This window comes from Rattus norvegicus, chromosome 1, assembly GCF_036323735.1.
Source record: "Rattus norvegicus strain BN/NHsdMcwi chromosome 1, GRCr8, whole genome shotgun sequence".
In the NCBI taxonomy this organism is placed as follows: domain Eukaryota; kingdom Metazoa; phylum Chordata; class Mammalia; order Rodentia; family Muridae; genus Rattus; species Rattus norvegicus.
The window spans coordinates 7,589,650-7,609,366 of NC_086019.1; the positions used below are offsets into that span (position 1 = coordinate 7,589,650).

General features: G+C 40.2%; 1 protein-coding gene across 2 annotated transcripts in view; it reads left to right on the forward strand.

Moving 5' to 3' along the window:
• Positions 1-19,717, forward strand: part of Epm2a (EPM2A glucan phosphatase, laforin) — a 126,081-nt gene that overhangs the window by 42,281 nt on the left and 64,083 nt on the right. Inside the window, exon 2 of one of the 2 annotated variants that reach the window (NM_001276762.1) lies at positions 13,379-13,553. In NM_001276762.1, the coding sequence (NP_001263691.1) occupies positions 13,379-13,553 (175 nt within the window). Of the gene's footprint in view, positions 1-13,378; positions 13,554-16,363; positions 19,071-19,717 lie in introns of those variants that run through there. The other variant, XM_039106219.2, reaches the window with a different exon arrangement.

Sequence of the window (19,717 nt, forward strand, 5' to 3'; positions counted from 1 at the left end):
AGCTCGAGGTCAGGGATGGTGATTCCTCTGGAAGTTCTTCTATTGTTGAGGATAGTTTTCACTATCCTGAGTGTTTTGTTATTCCTAATGAATTTGAAAATTTCTCTTTCTAACTCTATGGAGAATTGAGTTGGAATTTTGATGGGGATTGCTTTTGTACCCTCTCAAGAGTCCCCAGGATTTCAAACATCAAAATTATCTGCAGCTTGCAAAATCATGCCCACACTAGAGCACGTGGCAAATCATAGTCTGCTTCTGTGGAGAATCTGAAGCAACCTCATATCCCACACCTGGATGTAAAACAAAAACATATTCCTATAACATTTTTATGTTTTTAAAGAAACCAAAGTTTTTACTACAGGCGCTTTTTGCCATAGCACATGCATGGAGACCAGAGCATAACTTTCAGGGCTTGGTTCTCTCCTTCCACCAGGTCACTGTCAAGGATGAAACTTGGGTTGTCAGGCTTAGTGGCAATGCTCTTACCCCCTTCCCCCGGGGCGTCTCACTCACCTAGTGTTTGCTTTGTGAACTAATGCTAACGTAAGTGGTCTATCTGCTTTTAAAACTTGGGCTTCTGTTCACGAGGTGAAGCACAGGGAAATCACTAGTCAGTTCTGGGAGAGCTATGGAGAGGGGGAAAATCCTGTCACTAGGACAGTAATAGCAAACGTCTAGACACGACTATAAAACCGTTTCAACAGCAACAGAAACACCAACAAAAATGTATTAGACCAATTAAATAACAATTTATTAAACTCATTAATAAACATCTCTGTGGGTAACATAGACAGTAAAAGCAGAATTTTGCAAATATCTCCAGTCATTCAGAATCGATCATGTCAACAAACTGGTCTTCTTTGCTTCATCCCTTGAACTGCAGTATAATTAGCTACCAGGCGATTTGACCCTTTTGCAATAGGTGGCCAAATCTTTTGGTTTATCACCATGTTATTGTTCCACTGAACGAGGAATTATTAACTTAGTCTTGATGCTTTCGGTCAAAGTATTCAGAAGAATTTAAGTTTCTGATTTCCTCTAGAAATTATAAAGGGGAACTTGGTCATTGCGTTTAATTTTAAATGGAAATGTGACAGGTGAATGTATTAATGCCTGATGCATAATGTATAGTGCTGAATACCTCCCACAGCTTGGTGCATTAGTCTCCAGGGTGGTACTGCTGGAAGTTGCTTTCAGGCTTTGAGGAAGCCCCTAGGTTACTGGAGATTTGCTCTTGATTGGGGGAATGTGACATCTGTTTTCTCCTCTTGTTCCTGATTCTTGCTTCCTGGCCTATGAGGTGAGCAGTTTGGCTTCTTACAACCTCACCACTGCTATGTGGTACCTCTTCCAGAGACCAGAGCACTAGGTAAGGTGAGCCATTCTTGGACAGGAGCTTCCTGAACCATGGAACAAAATAACCTTTTCTCTCTCTAAGTACCTCAGGTGTTTCATTATAGCGAGAGAACTTGTGAGTATGCCTAATGATGAAAGGTAGGTATCATTCCGTTCTCTCCTTACCCAAGCCACGAAATGCACTTGTATTACGGAATATGCTTTCATTGTAATATGGGCATCGTGAACTCTAAGGTTGTTTTCCTACCCACTGGGTCAGTTGTTTTTCTCATCAGCATGTGCTTTGAAGCACATTCATGGATTGTGGTACTCCTCCTCATATGTGTCAATCACAGCCTAAGGTCCACCCCCTCTATCACAAACCCTAAGTTCTAGGTCTCGCTGAGGCAGCCTTCTCCACTGGGCACCATCTTCAACCTTCGCCACCTGTGACACACCATCATAATTTTCTTTATAATGTTGTTCCTAAGACTGTGTTTCAGCACTACTGTGTAGTCACTGAACTTGGAAAATGGCATCAAGACATAGTGTCCCCACAGTTCATGAATATTCTGTGTATCATTTATAAATTCTACAATCTTATAATTTAACTTATTTAAGTAATTCTTGCCATGGAAAAATTATGTCTAATCCACAAGGCCATTCATTCATGGTAGTAGTCATGTTTTAAACTTCATGGGTTATGTCAACGATCAAGAATAGATATAAAACCAGCTTTCAATAACACTTGGTCTTAGTTATATTAAACTCTGGAGTATTTTGTGTATGAGAATAATAGTGTACAAGGACTACAACAAGCAAGGAACATAGGCAGTGTGGCTCAAACAACAGAAATTCATCTCCCAGCAGTACAAATGACTAGAAGTCCTATATTAAGATGTTGGCAAATTTGGCTTTCGATCAGATTCATCCCTGGTTGCACATGACTATATTCTCAAAACTCATATCGAGAAGGGTTCAGTGGGGGGGGGGGAGTTGACAGTCTCTTGTCTCTTACTTTTCTGATAGGGACATCAGACAGGTTAGATCATGACCCACCCTTCTATCTCATTGTACCTTCATTATTGCCTATTTCCAAATATGGACCTATTGACTTAGGGCTTTAGTATGTTGAATTTGAATAGACATAATGTAGTCCATTTCAATGAGATATTAAGTGATTAGTAAATATCTTTAGAACGAAGTCACTCCTCAACCCAGGTCTGCCTCTGTCATTGTATTTCTTTGATTTATGTTGAAAAAAAGCTTCCACTATACCCATATGTTTCTATAATCATAAGAGTTTCACTTCTGATCTTGTCTGGTCTGTTTAGCAGGTGCTTAAAATGAAACATTTCTGTAAAATTCTGAGCCGAACTGACCTGGGCCCTTCGGGAGTTTCTCTTTGCAGAGCCTTTTTGGAGGCATGGCAGTGAATCCAAGCCCGAGTCTGTTAATCATGCCTTCTTCATTTCTGTATACTTCAGGTTTACCTGAAAGAGGACCAGAACATTGTAGCAGGCTTCCAAACGACTCTCTTAAGGACTTAGCTCTTTTCTCAAAGAATCCAAAGCGTGATTGCTAGTAAGAATAAATGAGGCCGGGCAAATCTGCACAGAGCTGTTTGTCCACTAACTTGCGATTCCATGTAATAATTGCTCTAAGGGCGTGTGGCTCATTTGCAACTAAAAAGGCTAGAAAGTTTTCATGTACAGGTAGACAGAAAAGCTGATTATGTATTTTGCATTCATTGTACAATTCTCCATAAGACAATAGCATCTTCAAGTAAATTTTCCACTGGAAAATTCCACTGGTGCTCTTACTAGGATATTCATTGCTACCTGTGAGGTCAGAGACAGAAATACACATAACACACACACACACACACACACACACACACACACACACACACACACACACAACATTATACCAAATATTTATTACCATAGTAACTCTATTATGCTTTATTTTTTCCTGGTATTTGAAATTCTGGCCTTACTAAAATAGTGTCTTCGTGTATTTTATTAATATTTTAAATTAACAATTTCTAGCTATGTGCATTTATATAGCAGAATATGATATTTTAATTTATGTGCATGAATGACTGGATAGATCAAGTTAAGACACCATATATTACTATTTTGTAAACAAGCTTTGGATGATTACTCTTTCTAATTCTGAAATATAAATACTTTACTATCGCCGTCCTTTTATGCAGTAGATCTCAAAAAAACTCACTACTCTCCCCTTTGTGAAACTGTAAACTTTGAGCAGAATCTCATTATTCCTCCTTATTCCCCAGTCTCTGATAACTACCTCCCTACTCTTTGTTTTTATGTGTACAGACTTTTTGGATTCTGCATGTCAGCACAATCTTGAGTTGTTTTCTGCTACCTGTCTGTTCTGCTTAGCATAAGGTATTGCAGACTCACACATGCTATTTCAAATGTTGGGGTTGTCTCTTTATTTTTTGTTCCCATCTTTATTAACTTGAGTATTTCTTATATACATTTCGATTGTTATTCCCCTTCCTGGTTTCTGGGCCAACATCCCCCTAACCCCTCCCCCTCCCCTTCCCTTCTATATGGGTGTTCCCCTCCCCATCCTTCCTCCATTACTGCCCTCCCCCAACAATCACGTTCACTGGGGGTTCAGTCTTGGCAGGACCAAGGGCTTCCCCTTCCACTGGTGCTCTTATTAGGATATTCATTGCTACCTGTGAGGTCAGAGCCCAGGGTCAGTCCATGTATAGTCTTTGGGTAGTGGCTTAGTCCCTGGAAGCTTGGGGTTGTCTCTTTATGTTGGGTAGTTTCCCTTATGTATTGTATTTGGGCTGATGGATGCTCAGGCTGATGATATGTGGGAGTGGGGACTGTCTCTCCTTTGGCTACTTTAGGGACCCCTTTCCTCCTACTTTCTTGCCTTATTCAGCCCTGAATGAGGGTTCATGCGTAGTCTTATCTTAGGTTGTTTGATATCCCACAGAGGAGTGGATATGGGGGACAGAGGAGGTGGGTGGAGGAACTAGAAGGAGAGGAAGGAGGGAGGGAATACTGTTGGGATGTACTATATGAGAGAAGAATAAGAAAAGAAAAAGAAAAGTCTTCCCTTCACTAACATGTGTTATCTATTTAGTGTGTGCACTCGAGCATAGGCCAGAGGACAATCTTGGCAATCCTCCCCAGTTATTTTCCTTTAATCTTTAGGTACAGGATCTCTCGGTAAACCTGAAGTTCACTGATTGAGCTAGCCAGTCTGGCCAGTGTTATCTAGGAGTGTGTGTGTGTGTGTGTGTGTGTGTGTGTGTGTGTGTGTGTCCCACCAGTTACAAATGTGAGCAGCTCTGCTGGGCTCTTGAGTAGGTTGCAGGGATCTGAACTTAAAGTCATGTTGACTGGTGGGGGGAGTGTAGATTCACATAGTAGTTCTAATTTGCATTTCCTGGATGGCTGAGGATATTGAAAACTTTCCAATAGTTATTGGCCATTTGTATTTTTCTTTTATGAACTATCTGTTCAGTCCATTAGCTCCTTATTGATTGGATGACTTGGGTATTACAATTTTTACAGCTTTTTATGGAGCCTAAGTATTAATCCCTTGACTGATGTGTAATTGGCCAATGTTTTTTCTCTTCATTCTCTAGGTTGTTTCTTCACTCTGGTGATTGATTCCTCTGTTTGTAGAAGCTTCTTAACATCACGCAGTCCTATTTGCCAGGTTTTGGCATCATTTCCTATGCATTAGGAATCCTGTCTATGCATACATGTCTCTTGAAGATTTATTTTTGGATTAATTATGTGTATATGCATTTGTTCATGTGCGTGCAGGTGCCTGGAGCGATGTAAAGATAGCATCTGAAGCCCTAGAACTAGAGTTATAGTGGCTTCAAGCTACTTGGCGTGGGTGCTGGGAACCAAATTGGGGTCCTCTGGAAGAGCAGTTTGAGCTCTTTCCTGCTGATCCAGCGATCCAGCCCCTATGCTTATATCTCGAACTGTTTCTATCCGTGTTTTCCAGTGGGAAAGCTTGAGATCTTACATGAAAGTATTTGATTCATTTTGGGTTGCTTTTTATGAAAGGTGACAGGGTATGGATCTGGTTTCATTCTCCTGCCTGCAGAAACGGTTTCCCAGCACTGTTTGTCAGTCCGTTTGATCAGCACTGTTTGTCAGTCTGTTTCTTTGACGAATGCTTTTGAGAGCCTGGCAGGAAGCAGGTTGCTGTCACTGTCTGGTTTTCTAGTCATGAATTACAGTCCTCCGACTTCTGATTTTGTGCCCGTACCCTGTTGCGTTTGTTCCTGTGGCTCTCGAGTGTTCTTTGAGATCTAGTAGGTGATCGCTCTTCCTGCTAAGGGTCGCTCCAGCTCTCCAAGACCTCCGTACCAATCTTGGGATTGTTTTCTGAATTTTGATGGTGCTGAAGGTCTCTGTCTCAAACGTTCTTCCCTTCAACATCCGCACAGCTTTCTCTACTCCCTCTTTCTTTAATTTCACCTCGGCCCTTTTCCTATTATGCAGGGCAGGCCAGCTCTCTCCATCATTGCTGCCAAGCTCAGCTGCTTTCTACTATCACATTTTACCTTGCCTAGGTCTGCTGCAGCCTGACCCACCCTCTCCAAGAGCAGGCAGCTGGCAAACACATCTTAAATGTGTTTTTTTTCTGTATTTATTTTCCATTAGAACAGTATTACTATGCCAAAGACTTTGTAGCAACTCTCCCATATCTTTGGCCACTGTTTTTCACTAATAGCCTCTGAAGTTGTGACAGATGGTGTGAATTAATAGCTAAAATTAGAGATTAATGTGTTAGGTTCAGGATTTATGCTCATATGCTAGAAGTGAAAACTGTCAAGTAATTAAATTCCAAGGAGGATAACAAATAGCATGAATAATAAATATATTTTGTTTTATTTAAGAAGTCTACACTTATCCGATAAATGATGCTTATCCAATATAATTTCAACTTATGACCTTCTTTTAACCACAGTCTTTGGCCTTATAAAACTTCTGAGAAGAGTGAGCTTATTCTGTGGTTTCTTCCTACTGCAGTTGGAGAATGGAGCAGCGAATCCTGGGACCAGTCCCCATTTTCTTAGACTAATTTTTCATAATTGCCAAAATAACAGCCAAATGCACTCGGAGGATGCAGGTACTTTGTTGGCTAAATAAATTCTTTTCTACACTTTAAGCAATAATACACATTGAGCTGTCTTTATTTCAACCTTATGAACTGTTGGTATGTTTATTTATCTTAAACGAATGATAAGTAATTGACATACACCAGGTGTAATCTGGACAGGCAGTTTGCTCCCTGGCCATGCCCAGATAAAAAATCTAATAGAATAAAACAACATTATTACAACTTTTTTTTTAAGACAAGGTCTCACTGTGTAGTTCCGACTGACCAGGCTGGCCTTGAACTCAAAGAGCTCTACCAGCCTCTGCCACTTGAGTGCTGGTACACAAGGGCTCTCACTACCATGCCTTGCCTTCTCCTAGCCCTCCGCCAGTCAGTTTTAAAAGTAGTTCAAGTAGCAAGAAACTTTCTTACATTTACTGCATTGAGAATGTTTTGATAATATTTTCTTTGTTTCTGAAGGATGCATTTACTGAATAACAGATTCTTGGTGAATAGTTTCCTTACAGTGCTTGAAACATGCTCTATCCTCTGGCCTGTCTGGCTTCTGATGGTAAATTGTTGACATGAGAACAGCTTTCTTCTTTTCCCCTCTTACTGTTTAAGTCTCTTGTAGCAAGGATGACCTTGAGGTCTTTCTGCCGTCCCCTCCCGGTGCAAACTTCTGAGATTACAGGCACTTGTGTACTACAGGCTGGAGCTGTTTTTGTTATTTTTCCCTGGTTGCTTTAAAAATGTTCTGTTGTCAGTTCTCAGAAATTACAATGGTTCTTAGTATGTATTTCTTTTGATCTACCCTGGTTCGGCCTCACGTAGCTTCTTGAATTTGTCTGTGCTTATGCTCCTTGACAGATTTCAAACGTTCTGAGGCGTTATTTCCTCGAGTGTTTTCTTCAATGTCATCTTTTCCTTGTCTATAAAGATTGCTTCTCTCAGTTTTCCCTGGATGGGTACTTTCTAGAATTCTCTTGAAGTTTTCTGATTCTTCCCATTTCACTCAACTGTGATTTTTAACTCCATTGTTTTTTAATTGAAAAATTTCATTGGCTTTTCAATATCCTTGATATCTTTCTCTTTACTGAAACTGATGTTTTTATTTGTTCAGAATTGGTCGGACAGGACTGTTGGGTTTTTATAGTCTCTTTCTTTTTGCTGCTGGGATCTACCAAGCATCTTCCTTAAGGAATAAGCTTGAGGACCTCCTGGTCCTGGATACAGTGACTCTCTTCTGCTTGGAAATTGAACACTTTTGGTAATACCCAGTGAGACTCTGGATCTTGGAAGAATCTTGTTTTGGACCTGACTTCTCTGGTACTGATTCAGTAGGAGTGTGACGATGCAATGTCACCACTGATGCTCCTCACTCGGTCTCCGTTGGTAATCAAGTGATTGTAGTCACGTTACTCAATGTCCATGTTCAGAGACATAGAAATATCTTCTTACTGTGCCCTCCATAGCATCCATGCTAGTCGTGTTGGGAATGGAGGGGACAACCTTGACTCTCTTATTAGCCTTGCTGAGTGGCAAAGGATGAGACCTCTATTTAAGACTAAGTGGAGACAGACGTTCACCTTCCACCCGGTCTCCAGGGATACTGTGAGGAAAGCCATCTATGGCCTCCTCTGATGAGTGAGTGGCTGTGGTGCTTCATTTCGGTTTGGTGACTGTGGAGTCACCCAGGGTGGTTGTTTGTATTGGTGGGTGTAGATTCACACTTTATCAGTGGCGTGGGGCTGGGGTACAGCAGTTATTGCCTTAAAGATTACAGTTGTGTGAGATGGAGGACTGGTGTTAAAGTACTTGCTGTACAAGTATGGGAATGTGAGTTCAACCCCCAACACTTGTGTAAAAGCCAAGTGTGGCAGCACATCTGGAACTCCAGTGCTGAGGTTTGGGAGGTAGGAGTATCCTAGAGGTTTGCTGTCCAGCTATCCAAAATGGCAAGCTGTAGATTTAAAGAGAGACCTTTCCTAACCCACAAAGACAAGTGTACCTGTATACTCACGTGCATAGACACAAACATAGGAACATGTACATAAACATATAACACATATGAACACTAATGCCAATATACACATACATGGATATTGAACATATAAGCATACAATTCACATTTACTCAAACACACATGCAACACACATGAACACAAATGCAACACACATCTGTACACATATACACATATACAATGATATGACATGCACAAACAAACATACAACATACATATACCCACATATACAAATACAACATATATTCATATGCAGCACAAGCAAGAACACATACAAACCTATAACACATATACAAACACAATTCATGTATACAAACGTAACAACTAGTGAATATTAGTGAATGTATACTAACAACTAACACACACACACACACACACTCTCATACTTGTGTACATGTACAGAAGAAAGAGGTCTATTTTCTGAGCTGTTCTTCTCCTTTTTCTGCTGGAAAGTGCAGTTCTGTGTGTTTTCTCTTGTCCTAACATCCCATTGGCATTAGGAGATTAGTGGCTTTGTGGATCCAAGTCTGGGGTATATAAAGTAAACAATGCCCCACAAAAGCTGTGATGTCCCTTAGACTCCAGAGTTATTCCACTCCTTGTTCTTCTAAATTCTTTATGTTGGTGTGCATTAAATGTCCAGTTCTGAATAAAATCTGCTCCATAATTCTAGATGTAGAAATTCCACCAACTAAAATTTATTACTCATTTTTTATTTCTTTGGGTTAAATCCAAAAGACAACACTCCATTCTAAAAGATGCTTTAATCACTGTAACTTAATTTGTTTTTTTTTTTTCTTTAAAAGAAAGCATTTAACTAGGGTCCAGCCTACAGTGTGAGAGGGTTGGTCCATAATCACCACGGTGGGAAGTAGAGAGGCACGATGCTGGAACAGTAGCTAATAGCTTTACCTCCTGATCTGTAGGCAGAGAGAGAGAGAGAGAGAGAGAGAGAGAGAGAGAGAGAGAGAGAGAGAGAGAGAGAGAGAGAGATGGGACCTAGCATGGGCTTTTAAACCTCAGAGCCCATCCCCAGTGAAATACCTCCTCCTTCTGGAGACCAAGCATTCAAATATCTGAGCTGTTGGGGATCACTGTCATTCAAACTACTACATTGTCGAAATGTGGATGGACCTGCAGGATAGTACATCTGAAATAAGCCAAGTGCTAATCTCCATCATGTGTGGAATCTAAAAAGATGAACCCTTAGAGGTTGAGCATAGAGTGATAGTTTTGGGCAGGGTGCAGGGGAGGATATGAAGATGCTGCCCAGCGGTAGGGGTTTTGGGGTAGGCAGGAGGAAATAGGGCAGTTCCATAGCACAGGGGAGCAGTCTGGTTGCCAAGAAGGTGCCACATAGTTCACACTAGCTGAAGAGAGCGTGTATATTTCCTCACGCAGAAAAATGATGAATGCTTGAGGTGATGGGTATGCCATGCCTTACAGTGCATGTGTGTACTTAAGTGCATGCATGCAAGTAAGAGTAATATTTCAGCTTTTTCCGGTGGCGGCCCCATGCAGTGAGGAGCTTGTGTTCACACTTGTAGCTATGCTGTCCAAGGGTCCTCTGTGAAAATTGCCTAAACATCCATGTATGAGTATTTAGAGACCAATAGGGGCAGTGAAAAATTCTTTGGAAAATGATATATAGCATTTCTATTGAACATTATAATTTATCTATATTTTAGCTCCTTAATATTTATATGTGTTTTGGAGGTACTATTTAAGTCATCATGTCTTTTATAGTGATCACTGAGAAAGATATTTGTTCTTTTATTAAGCTTATAAAATTTCAGATATTTCTGAGAATGAGCCATCCATTTATTAAAATCTATTCTTTGTAACAACCAATCAATTTGGGTAGTTTAACATGGTGTAATCCCCTCTACTGAGTTTCAATTCCCAGAGACAACTACTATCAAGACCACACATGCCTTGTTTATAACAGTACAATGATTTGTCTGTAACTGCACAATGACTTGGCTATAATTGCACACATGCCTTGTCTGTAACATCACAAGGACTTGTTTGTAACAGTACAATGACATGTCTATAGCAGCAAATGACTTGTCTATAACAGCATAATGACTTGTTTAAACAGCACAATGTCTTGTCTATAACTGTACACATGCTTTGTCTATAACAGCACACATGCTATGTCTATAACAGTACACGTGCCTTGTCTGTAATAGCACAGTGACTTGTCTACTTTAGTCTACATTTCATTTTCACTCAGAGTAGTCTTCCTCATTTTCTCCCCATCTTCCTCTCCCCTTTCTCTTCCTGAACATCTATAAGGTCGTTTTTCTTCTTCAGCTACTGAGTGTACCAATGTAGTATTTCTCTCAGTGACTCATCCATATACCTAAATGACATACATATACATATAATTCCTAACTCATTTTAGTCCAAGTCCTTAGCCCGAGTGTCATCCATAACTCTAGCTCTGCTTGATAATCTGCTTTAGATCTCCTGGTACTCAGCCTTCATACTCCATTATTCTTTTTATTTTTATTTTTTCGGAGCTGGGGACTGAACCCAGGGCCTTGCACTTCCTAGGCAAGCGCTCTACCACTGAGCTAAATCCCCAACCCCCAAACTCCATTATTCTTGTTTCTTTCCTCCAGACCGTTCTGCTCGGTAAATAGTATGACTCTACACAGTATGTCCACTGACAGTTTAGAGATCTCTACTCATCCTCCACCATCTTCTCCTTACATGTCTAGTATGCACAAATCTAGTAGCTTTTTCCTTTCGCATTTACCTAGTGTTTCTGTTTCTACCAACAACATTCCCTCCTCACAGTCCTGCTTTAATACAGTCATTTTCTAAATAGGCTAAACTACTCTGTGTGTGTGTGTGTGTGCGTGCGTGCGTGCGTGCGTGCGTGTGTGTGTGTGTGTGTGTGTGTGTGTGTGTATGCGCACGCGCACGAGTGTGTTTATACATTAATGGGAGCATATGTGTGTAGAAACCAGAAAGCAACCTTGGATGTCATTCTTTAGGTAAAATCTACCTTATTTTTGAGACCAGGTCTCTCATTTGCCTGGAGTTCACCAAATAGGTCAAGTAGGATGGCCAATGAACTCTAAGAATCCACCTATCTCTATCCCCCAGCTCTGGGGTTACAAAATGGCTGCTGAGCCAGCTTGTTCTATGAGCTCTCGGGTCCTCACACTTTACTGGGCTGTTTGGCCAGAGTTCTGGACTCTCAGCTTCATTACTCCAGAGTTAATTTTTCCTCTAATCTGAGAGTCATTTCAGGATAAAAGTGTGGTCTCATCACACGACTGCTTAAAACTGTTTGGAAATCCTTACTGTGACCCTGAATACGACACTACCTGTCTCGAATATTTGCTGAAGAAGCAATAAACATCATTGCAGCATTTGCTGTTAAAATAGCAAAGCCATACTTACTTTTCTGTTGTATATTCTGGTAGGAGTTGAGTTACTGGTCCATCTGAATATCATCCACTAAGTATCAAATGACTTAGTGGGACCGATGGTGCAGTGCCTTTTAGCTATCAAAAGAGAGGGATCTTGTCTAGGAAGATCAGTTTTTCATTTATTGAGAGAGTAGTTCTATATTCTAAAGAATCAGCCACTAGTTAAAGAGTATTTCTAGACTTTATGCCAAGCAACTTTTTAAGACTGAAAGTAGCAAGGGAGTGAAAATTTTTATATTCATAACGAACACAATTTATTCCTACAAATCACAGACATTTGTTTTACTTATATAATAGGATAAGGAGGAGATAATTCACACTGAGATGAACCTATAAGATCATAGGATGAACCTATAAGACGAACCTATAATACAGTTTGAATTTTATTTTTCAAAGAAATAAAGGCTCGAGTGTCTTTATTTACCCTGTTATAATAAAGTGCTGTAGTCTGAGAGATTTAATAAACCAGAAATATAGTTCTCAGAGTTCTGAGAGTAGGTCAAAGCAGGAACAAGGCATATTCAGCATCTAGTGAAAGTTTACTTTCCCATTCACTGATGGCATCTGTTTGGGTTCTCCCAAGGAGAAGAAATGGAGATGCTTCAACATAGAGCTCTGGTGGCAGTGCAAACATTCAGCTCAACATGAGACTCTGGGGAAGAAGCAAGCAATCACACCACAATATCTGGTGTAGCTGACCTTGGAAAGAACTGCAAAGTCGGCAAATGACGTCTTTAGAGACATGCTCTTCTCTTTCTCCCTTGCTCTGTGGCACTGGGAAGGAGGATCATGTGTCTTTTGTGCATGTGAAGGAGGCTAGGGGCAGCAGAAGGCATCAGGTGCTGGAGGGAGAGGGACCTATTGGAGTCGGGTTACTAATCACACTGAGTTTAGAAGTTCAGCAGGCTTAAGTAAACTAATCAACCTCTGCGATACTCAGTTTCCTCATCTTTAAGTAAGACTAGTTCATGTTTCACCTGAGAATTAGATTGGCTGTGATCATATACTATTTAATATATTCATACCTAAATATTTACTGTTCGCGTTGGCACTAAGATACTTTATTACTGACCTGGATTGTAATTTGCATACCATAAAGATAACATAGAATCCAAGCATAATAATGACTATGAAACCGTTTCAAATGGTTATTTGGCTATAAAAAGAGTCATAGCTTGTTGTAGTGTACTGAGAGAGTCCATGGAGTCCTGAAAGACTTAATAAGCATCTTTTTTAAAAAAAATTAAAACTCATGTACTTAGAAGGAACTCAGACACTATGATTTTATAAGTAACTTTATGAAGCCCAATTTTCTCTGACTGTAGCCAGTTTCATTTTGTAATTAAACAGGCTTTGTGTTTATTTCTATCTTACTACTAATTTTGTCCCAGTCATTTCGAGGCTGTCTAAGCAGAACAGTGACTTAATTGCTGTTTGTTATTTCTTGTTCTAGGAAATGGACCTCACCATGACCGTTGCTGCACATATAATGAAAACAACTTGGTGGATGGTGTTTATTGTCTCCCAGTAGGACACTGGATTGAGGCCACTGGGCACACCAACGAAATGAAGCACACCACAGACTTCTATTTTAATATTGCAGGCCACCAAGCCATGCATTATTCAAGGTAAAAATAGTGCCACGTTTATAAGCTTCAAAGTAGGGCCGAAGGCAGTGTTAGGACAATGGAAATATTTACCGAGTTCAAAACCGCAGTGCTTTGAGCAGACAAATTACAGTGTGTCCGTGCACGAGCTCTATCCGATCTCTGTGCGAAAGAGGTTTATAGAATTCTTTATTCCATGTAGACGCAGCTACCAGCATGTTTAGACAGAACAGTAGTTAGCGAATCTACTGACTGGGTGGCTTTATTATAAAAATTGTTCTGATATATTCCTTATACTATAAGGAGACAAATGCTTGTGGTCTCCTTGTCAATCTTTTCTCAATTATAAGTGTGAAAAATAAGCCGTAAGAATAGATCGTTACTTACTTATCATTCATTATTCCCTCCATTTTCTTCACTGTCACTTGACGGAAGTGATGTTAAACCACCTATGGCTCCTCTCTCCAGAACTCTAAAGACTGTGTATGTTCTTTATTTGTTAATGTATTGATTTCCCTAGATTCCAAGTGTGACTTTTAATCCTCATTTTTACTGTCCCTTACACTAATCTCTATCCCACAAATCAAAACATTTCCACTCTTTACTACCTTCATGGAAATTATATTCTATGATCTATCAGTTTTTGATCCCATCTCGTCATTTCCTACTTTGTAAGAGCATATTGTGCTTTGTGCCTTATTTCTTCCAACCCTATTTCCTGTGATTATTACATGTTTTTAAGATATACAGAACTTTTATTTAATATAGTGAAAGTGTCTTTTATATTCTAATTGATTAAAATGTAAAACCAATCTTCAAATATTAAATATTATTTACTGTTGAACGTAGAGTTACTATACCCACAGACAAAACAATTTTTTTAAAGTATACTTTATTTTATGTGCATGCATATGTGGCCTGCAGGTATGTTTGTGTACTACATATGTGCTCAGTGCCTGAGGAGACCAGAAGAGAAAATTGCATCCCCAGAACTGGGGTTACAGACAGTTGTGAGCTGCTATAGGGGTGCTGGGAATAAAACCTGGATCCACTTGAAGAGCATCCAGTTCTTTTAGCCACTGAGCCATTTTTCCAACCTCTTTCAGTGTGTTCTAGGAAACATATTGTTTTAGATAAGACCTCACGAGAGAAAGGAACTAGACAAAGACTACATTCTTCAAAGTGCAAGAGCATTGCTATTCTTTTTGAATATACTCCCTTTCAAATTCATGTTTGATGCTAGCTTGCTGGATTGCACACATGGCGTGAGAGAGACAGGGGTTATGCATTAGTCATGAACGTAAGGCCCAAGCAACACAGTTAAATGTGCTGCCGTTCACCGAGAAGAGGACGACGGGAGGGGGATGTTTGAGGGGGATGAGCATCTTTGGAATGCTACTGAGATGCCAGCACACATAGCAGTAGTTTGATGCACAGAAATTAGGCGGGGAATTTGAAACAGTGATGCATGTCTGGTGGTGGTGGGGTGGGTGGTTTCCGCTGGAGATGACGTTCAGAGTGACAAGTGTCATGAGACAATTGAGCAAAGGCGTGAGATAAAGGAGAAATGGAGATGAAATGAGAGCAGAAAGCATTGGTCTGTGTAATTCAGATGTCTAAGGAAAGAACAGTTTGTGCTGAGCCAGTCTAAGGTCCAGTGAGGATGATCTTGGGCCTTGTCTCTCATCTGTCCTCAGCAAGACTCCCTAGACCATTTAAAGTGTCTGTCACAGGGTTGAGAGACTTCACTCTGGGGCATGATTACCTCATCCCTCCTAACCGCCTTCAATGGCTGCCTTTAAAGCGTCACCTTGGGTGCTCGTTGGACCTGTTGGAGCCACATTCCACTGTTATTCCATATTCTTCACTGTTAGTTTTATTGCTCTCCATTTTGGAGACTTTCTCAGTATTCACTTTTTCCAAAACAAACTACGGAATATTTTCTTAATTTTGGTAATTTAATTTTTATTGTATTGTGACTTTTGTTATCTTCATTTGTTCCAGTTTATGAATGGATGTATTCTTGAACCTCTCTTACACTTAACAGTGACTCAAAAGTTCTCCTACCAAGATGATCTTGTTTTCTCCCCAGTTAGATGCTCTTTACATCTTCAAATATTTCCTGTTTGTAGTTTTTAAATGGCCAATGATATTTCATTGCTTCTATTTATCACACAAAAGCCTGGGCTGGTCACCACATGGAATAGATATGATTCCTCTACTGTTATTGACTGCCCTGTCTGAGGTATGGGTTGAATGCCTGACATGAGCAGGTTCTGCTCTTCTCCACCTTGCTGTACCTTTTTCTGCGACAGTCTGCTCTTCTGAGAGCACTGCAGTTCCTCAGGCTTCCGTACAGATAGGCATGCGCACATGTAAAGCTGTGTGTGAGGTGGGAAGGGATGGCGGTTCGTGCATTCAGCTTTGCCCTTAAACAGCTTGGTCTTACATTCAAGTTTATCTCATCGAATTCTTAGAGAACTTAATCTGCTGTCATATATCATAACATGTAAAGATGCATTTGTAGTTTGTATTATCCTCTAGTGTTTTTCATGGTTAAGTGTCAAAAACCAAACTAAGTAGAATACTAGGTGTGATTATTTTTTTTAAATGTGGGGCTAGTGAAATGGATGAGTGGGTAAAGACACCTACTGCCAAGACTGACAACGTGTGTTTAGTTCCCAGGACCCACATGTGGAAGGAAAGAACTGGCTTCTGCAAATTTAACTTTTCCACATGGGTTGCATGGGTGGGCTTGTGCAGCACATGTGCATGTATGCACACACACACACACACACACACACATACACACAAAACACAAAATAATTAACGAAATGTAAAAATAAGCAATATTTAATTATCAACACTACATTTCTGCATGGTGTGCGTGTGTGTGTGTGTGTGTGTGTGTGTATCCTTTCAAGTTCTGAGGACTTTAATTTGCAACGTGTTGTTATCATGCACACAGTATTTGAAAACTCCTGTAGCTGACCCAAAGAGCTAGCAGTTTTGAATGAAGGATGCATATTTTCAAATATGTTCTTACATTTTAGTTTAATTCACCTTAGATGTTCCAGCTCCAAAATACCTTCATTTTTAAACTAGACAAGATAAAATGTGCATCTAGTCTAAATGAGAAAACTATGTATTTCCTCATTAGTTTGAAACACCCGATTGATATGTTTGCCATGTCCTTTCGAGTATAATGTGTAAATTTATCTTATCTTTTGAAGTAGATATGCTCATGTCAGGTAACATGCTTGAGCAGATGTAATAATGTATACATTAATACTAATCTAAGAGTGTGCAAACACAAACTATCACCATTTAGTTTGATTATGAGAGGAGAATTATGTGTGGAATTCCTTTATGGTTAAGGTCAATTGTATCAAAATGACTTGTCAGAATCTATTACACGATTAGTCTTTCAGGAATACAAATACCTAACATTTGAAACGATGTATGGTAGGGTATATGGAAACTTTATTCACTCAGGAAGAGCTATGACACAGCCCATGTTGAATACTAGGTTATCAACGGGCTCTGCTCTCAATGGACTGATGATGCCATAGAAGAAGGCAGACATATACACATCTGTAATGTAGAGAGATTGTTGTTGCAATGAAGTTTTATATGTGTCTTAGTAAGGAGCAGAAGATTTGAACTCAAAGAAATCCTTTTTAGGAAGGAGAACTTAAAGTGGAATACAGAGATTGGGTTTGTCTTCCAGGAGGGCATCTAGGAAGATAGGTCAAGTTGAGGAGAGTGGTGAGTGCACATGAACAGAGGGATGGTGGCCAATTCAAATGGCCAAATAGTTTTCACCCAGGTCTCTTTGGAGGGCAAAGGAAAGATTTAATACTTAGCTTGGCCAACAAATTTAAACTTGGGAAACAAGGTAGCTGGTAGGCATTTCCCTTGGGGGGTAAACATCCCAACACCCCTCACTATTCAGAGTCAGAGACTTTTATTTATCAATATTATATTTCTATCTTCAGGCTACACATGGGAACTACACCTCTCACTTCCATTGAACTTTTTTTTTTCATGCAAAAGAACTGATTGGCACTAAAGACACAGACAACTAATTTAATGAAACATTAGTGGTAAAGGGCTATCATTTCTGTTTCTTGAAAAGGTTTATTGCCAATTGAACACACTTCAAGAGACATAAATTAGCCTTAATGAACACAACACTTTAGACTCTTGACATGTTACAATTTAGAAAATGTATTGTGAAAAGCCTGCTTGTACTTCGCTGGCCTTTGCTTTAGAAAAGAAAAAAAATGCATAGCAATTTCGAAACTGAGTTATTTTTTAACAACACGTAACTTTGTATAATTTAAAATACTGGTTTTATTTGATCTGTTTTAAACGATGAGATTAATTACTCTGAGGCAGAAGAAAGGATCGATTTGCAATCTATTTTCTCTTTTCATTTTTAGTTTCTCCTGGGTAACCTGGGGATCATCCCGTAAAAGCCCTGCAACCTAAAATGACTACTTCACATCTGCTTTTCTGGCTTCAGGTCCAGGACCAAGTGTTGCATCTCCAAGTGATTCTCTTCTTCACTCGTATGACCCTAGAAGCCATGTTTACAAATACACATCCTATAGCCGGCATGCAGCTGTCTTTATTAAGTATGCAAGTGCTTCTTACAGAATAATATTTTTATATTATTCATGTTTATAATAACATTTTGGCAAGAATGCCTGTTCTGGAATGAATAGAAATGAGGCACAAAATTCTGAATGTCCCCATAATGGATCGTGTTTGCACTTATTCAGTAGTCCAAAAGCAAAATATTATTAGCCAAAGGAGGACAACCAGTTTCAACTGGTATCTACATCTGGTCAAATGATTCGAGATTCTTTATAGCTTAAAATGAGATTACAGCTGTCCACACTCAGAGGAAGGGGAAACAGCATGCTTCTCCTGATTGCTGGGGCTGGGGGGTGATTGCTAATGAATTTTAACCAGGTGTGTGGGATTTCTTTCAGGATTCCCTTTTCCTATTTACATATAGTACTGTTCATATTTTGTATGACCAGTTATTGACAGATGTCCTTTTCTTCCTTAGATTTGAAACTATATTTCATTTAAAACATTTTGTTACATGATACATAATGTTAAAACATTATGTTTTACATGATACATTTACATTATAGTTATGCTGGGGTAATTAATTTGCAAGGTCACGTGAGAGGAAACATATTAGCCAGGGAAGGTCCTAAATTGGCATCACCTGTCAACTAAAGCGCACGAAGACACCAGTTCTTGCTGATGATGCCGTCACGTCACCAGCGCGATCATAAAAGAAGCATCTGGATCCTCGCTGTCTCATGCGTTATCCACGGCAGCGGCATTTAAGTTGTGATTTGGTATTGTCTTCAAATGTCTCGGATCCGCGGCGAATGAAAGGAGATGGAAAGAAGCGTGCGCGCCTGTCAGCTGTGAGGTCAGCTCTAGAAGAATGGCGGCGAGCCGGGGATTCTCTTACCATAAAGGAGCAAGGAAGTTAGTTTCGCGAGGCATTACGTGAGTAAAGTCTGAGTAGCAAAGTTACGGTCGCCTGTGAACTTTCTGACAAGGCAGTGGGAGATGAGATGAGGGCGTATACAGTCAGAGAAATTGACAGAACATGAGAGTCATGGAGGGGTAGCTTCCTGCTGATGAAACGATCCCACAGAATGGGAGAAAATGATTAAGAGGAGAAAGGGGAAGGGAAACAGGCACAGAATTTTTGTGCAGTGACAGAGTCCAGACTCCAGGAGAACAGGTGGCTCCTCCACGGCCTTGGGAGGAGGAAGCGACCTTGGGAGGAGGAAGCGGCCTTGGGAGGAAGCAGAGAGTTTGGGCTTGGGTGCAGCAGATTGCTAGAAGTCGGAGCAAGTAGAAGCGCAGTTTGCTCACCTCCAGCTTTCTCAGTGGAATACGAAGCCCCGTCCTAGGGTGTGGGCGAGAGGCGAGTCTTACTAAAAATGAGCCGCAGACGGAGTGACCGATGGAGTGTAAACACATTGACTCGTGAATTTCAAGTTTAACAGGATGCTCCCAATTCCATCATCACAGTCCTATGACGACCAAGGAAGAGTTATCCTCTCAGACCGCATGAATACAGAAGGCAGACCAAGTATTTTTAGCCAGCCCAGGCAGCCTTTGGTTTTCTGCCTAACTCCACTGAG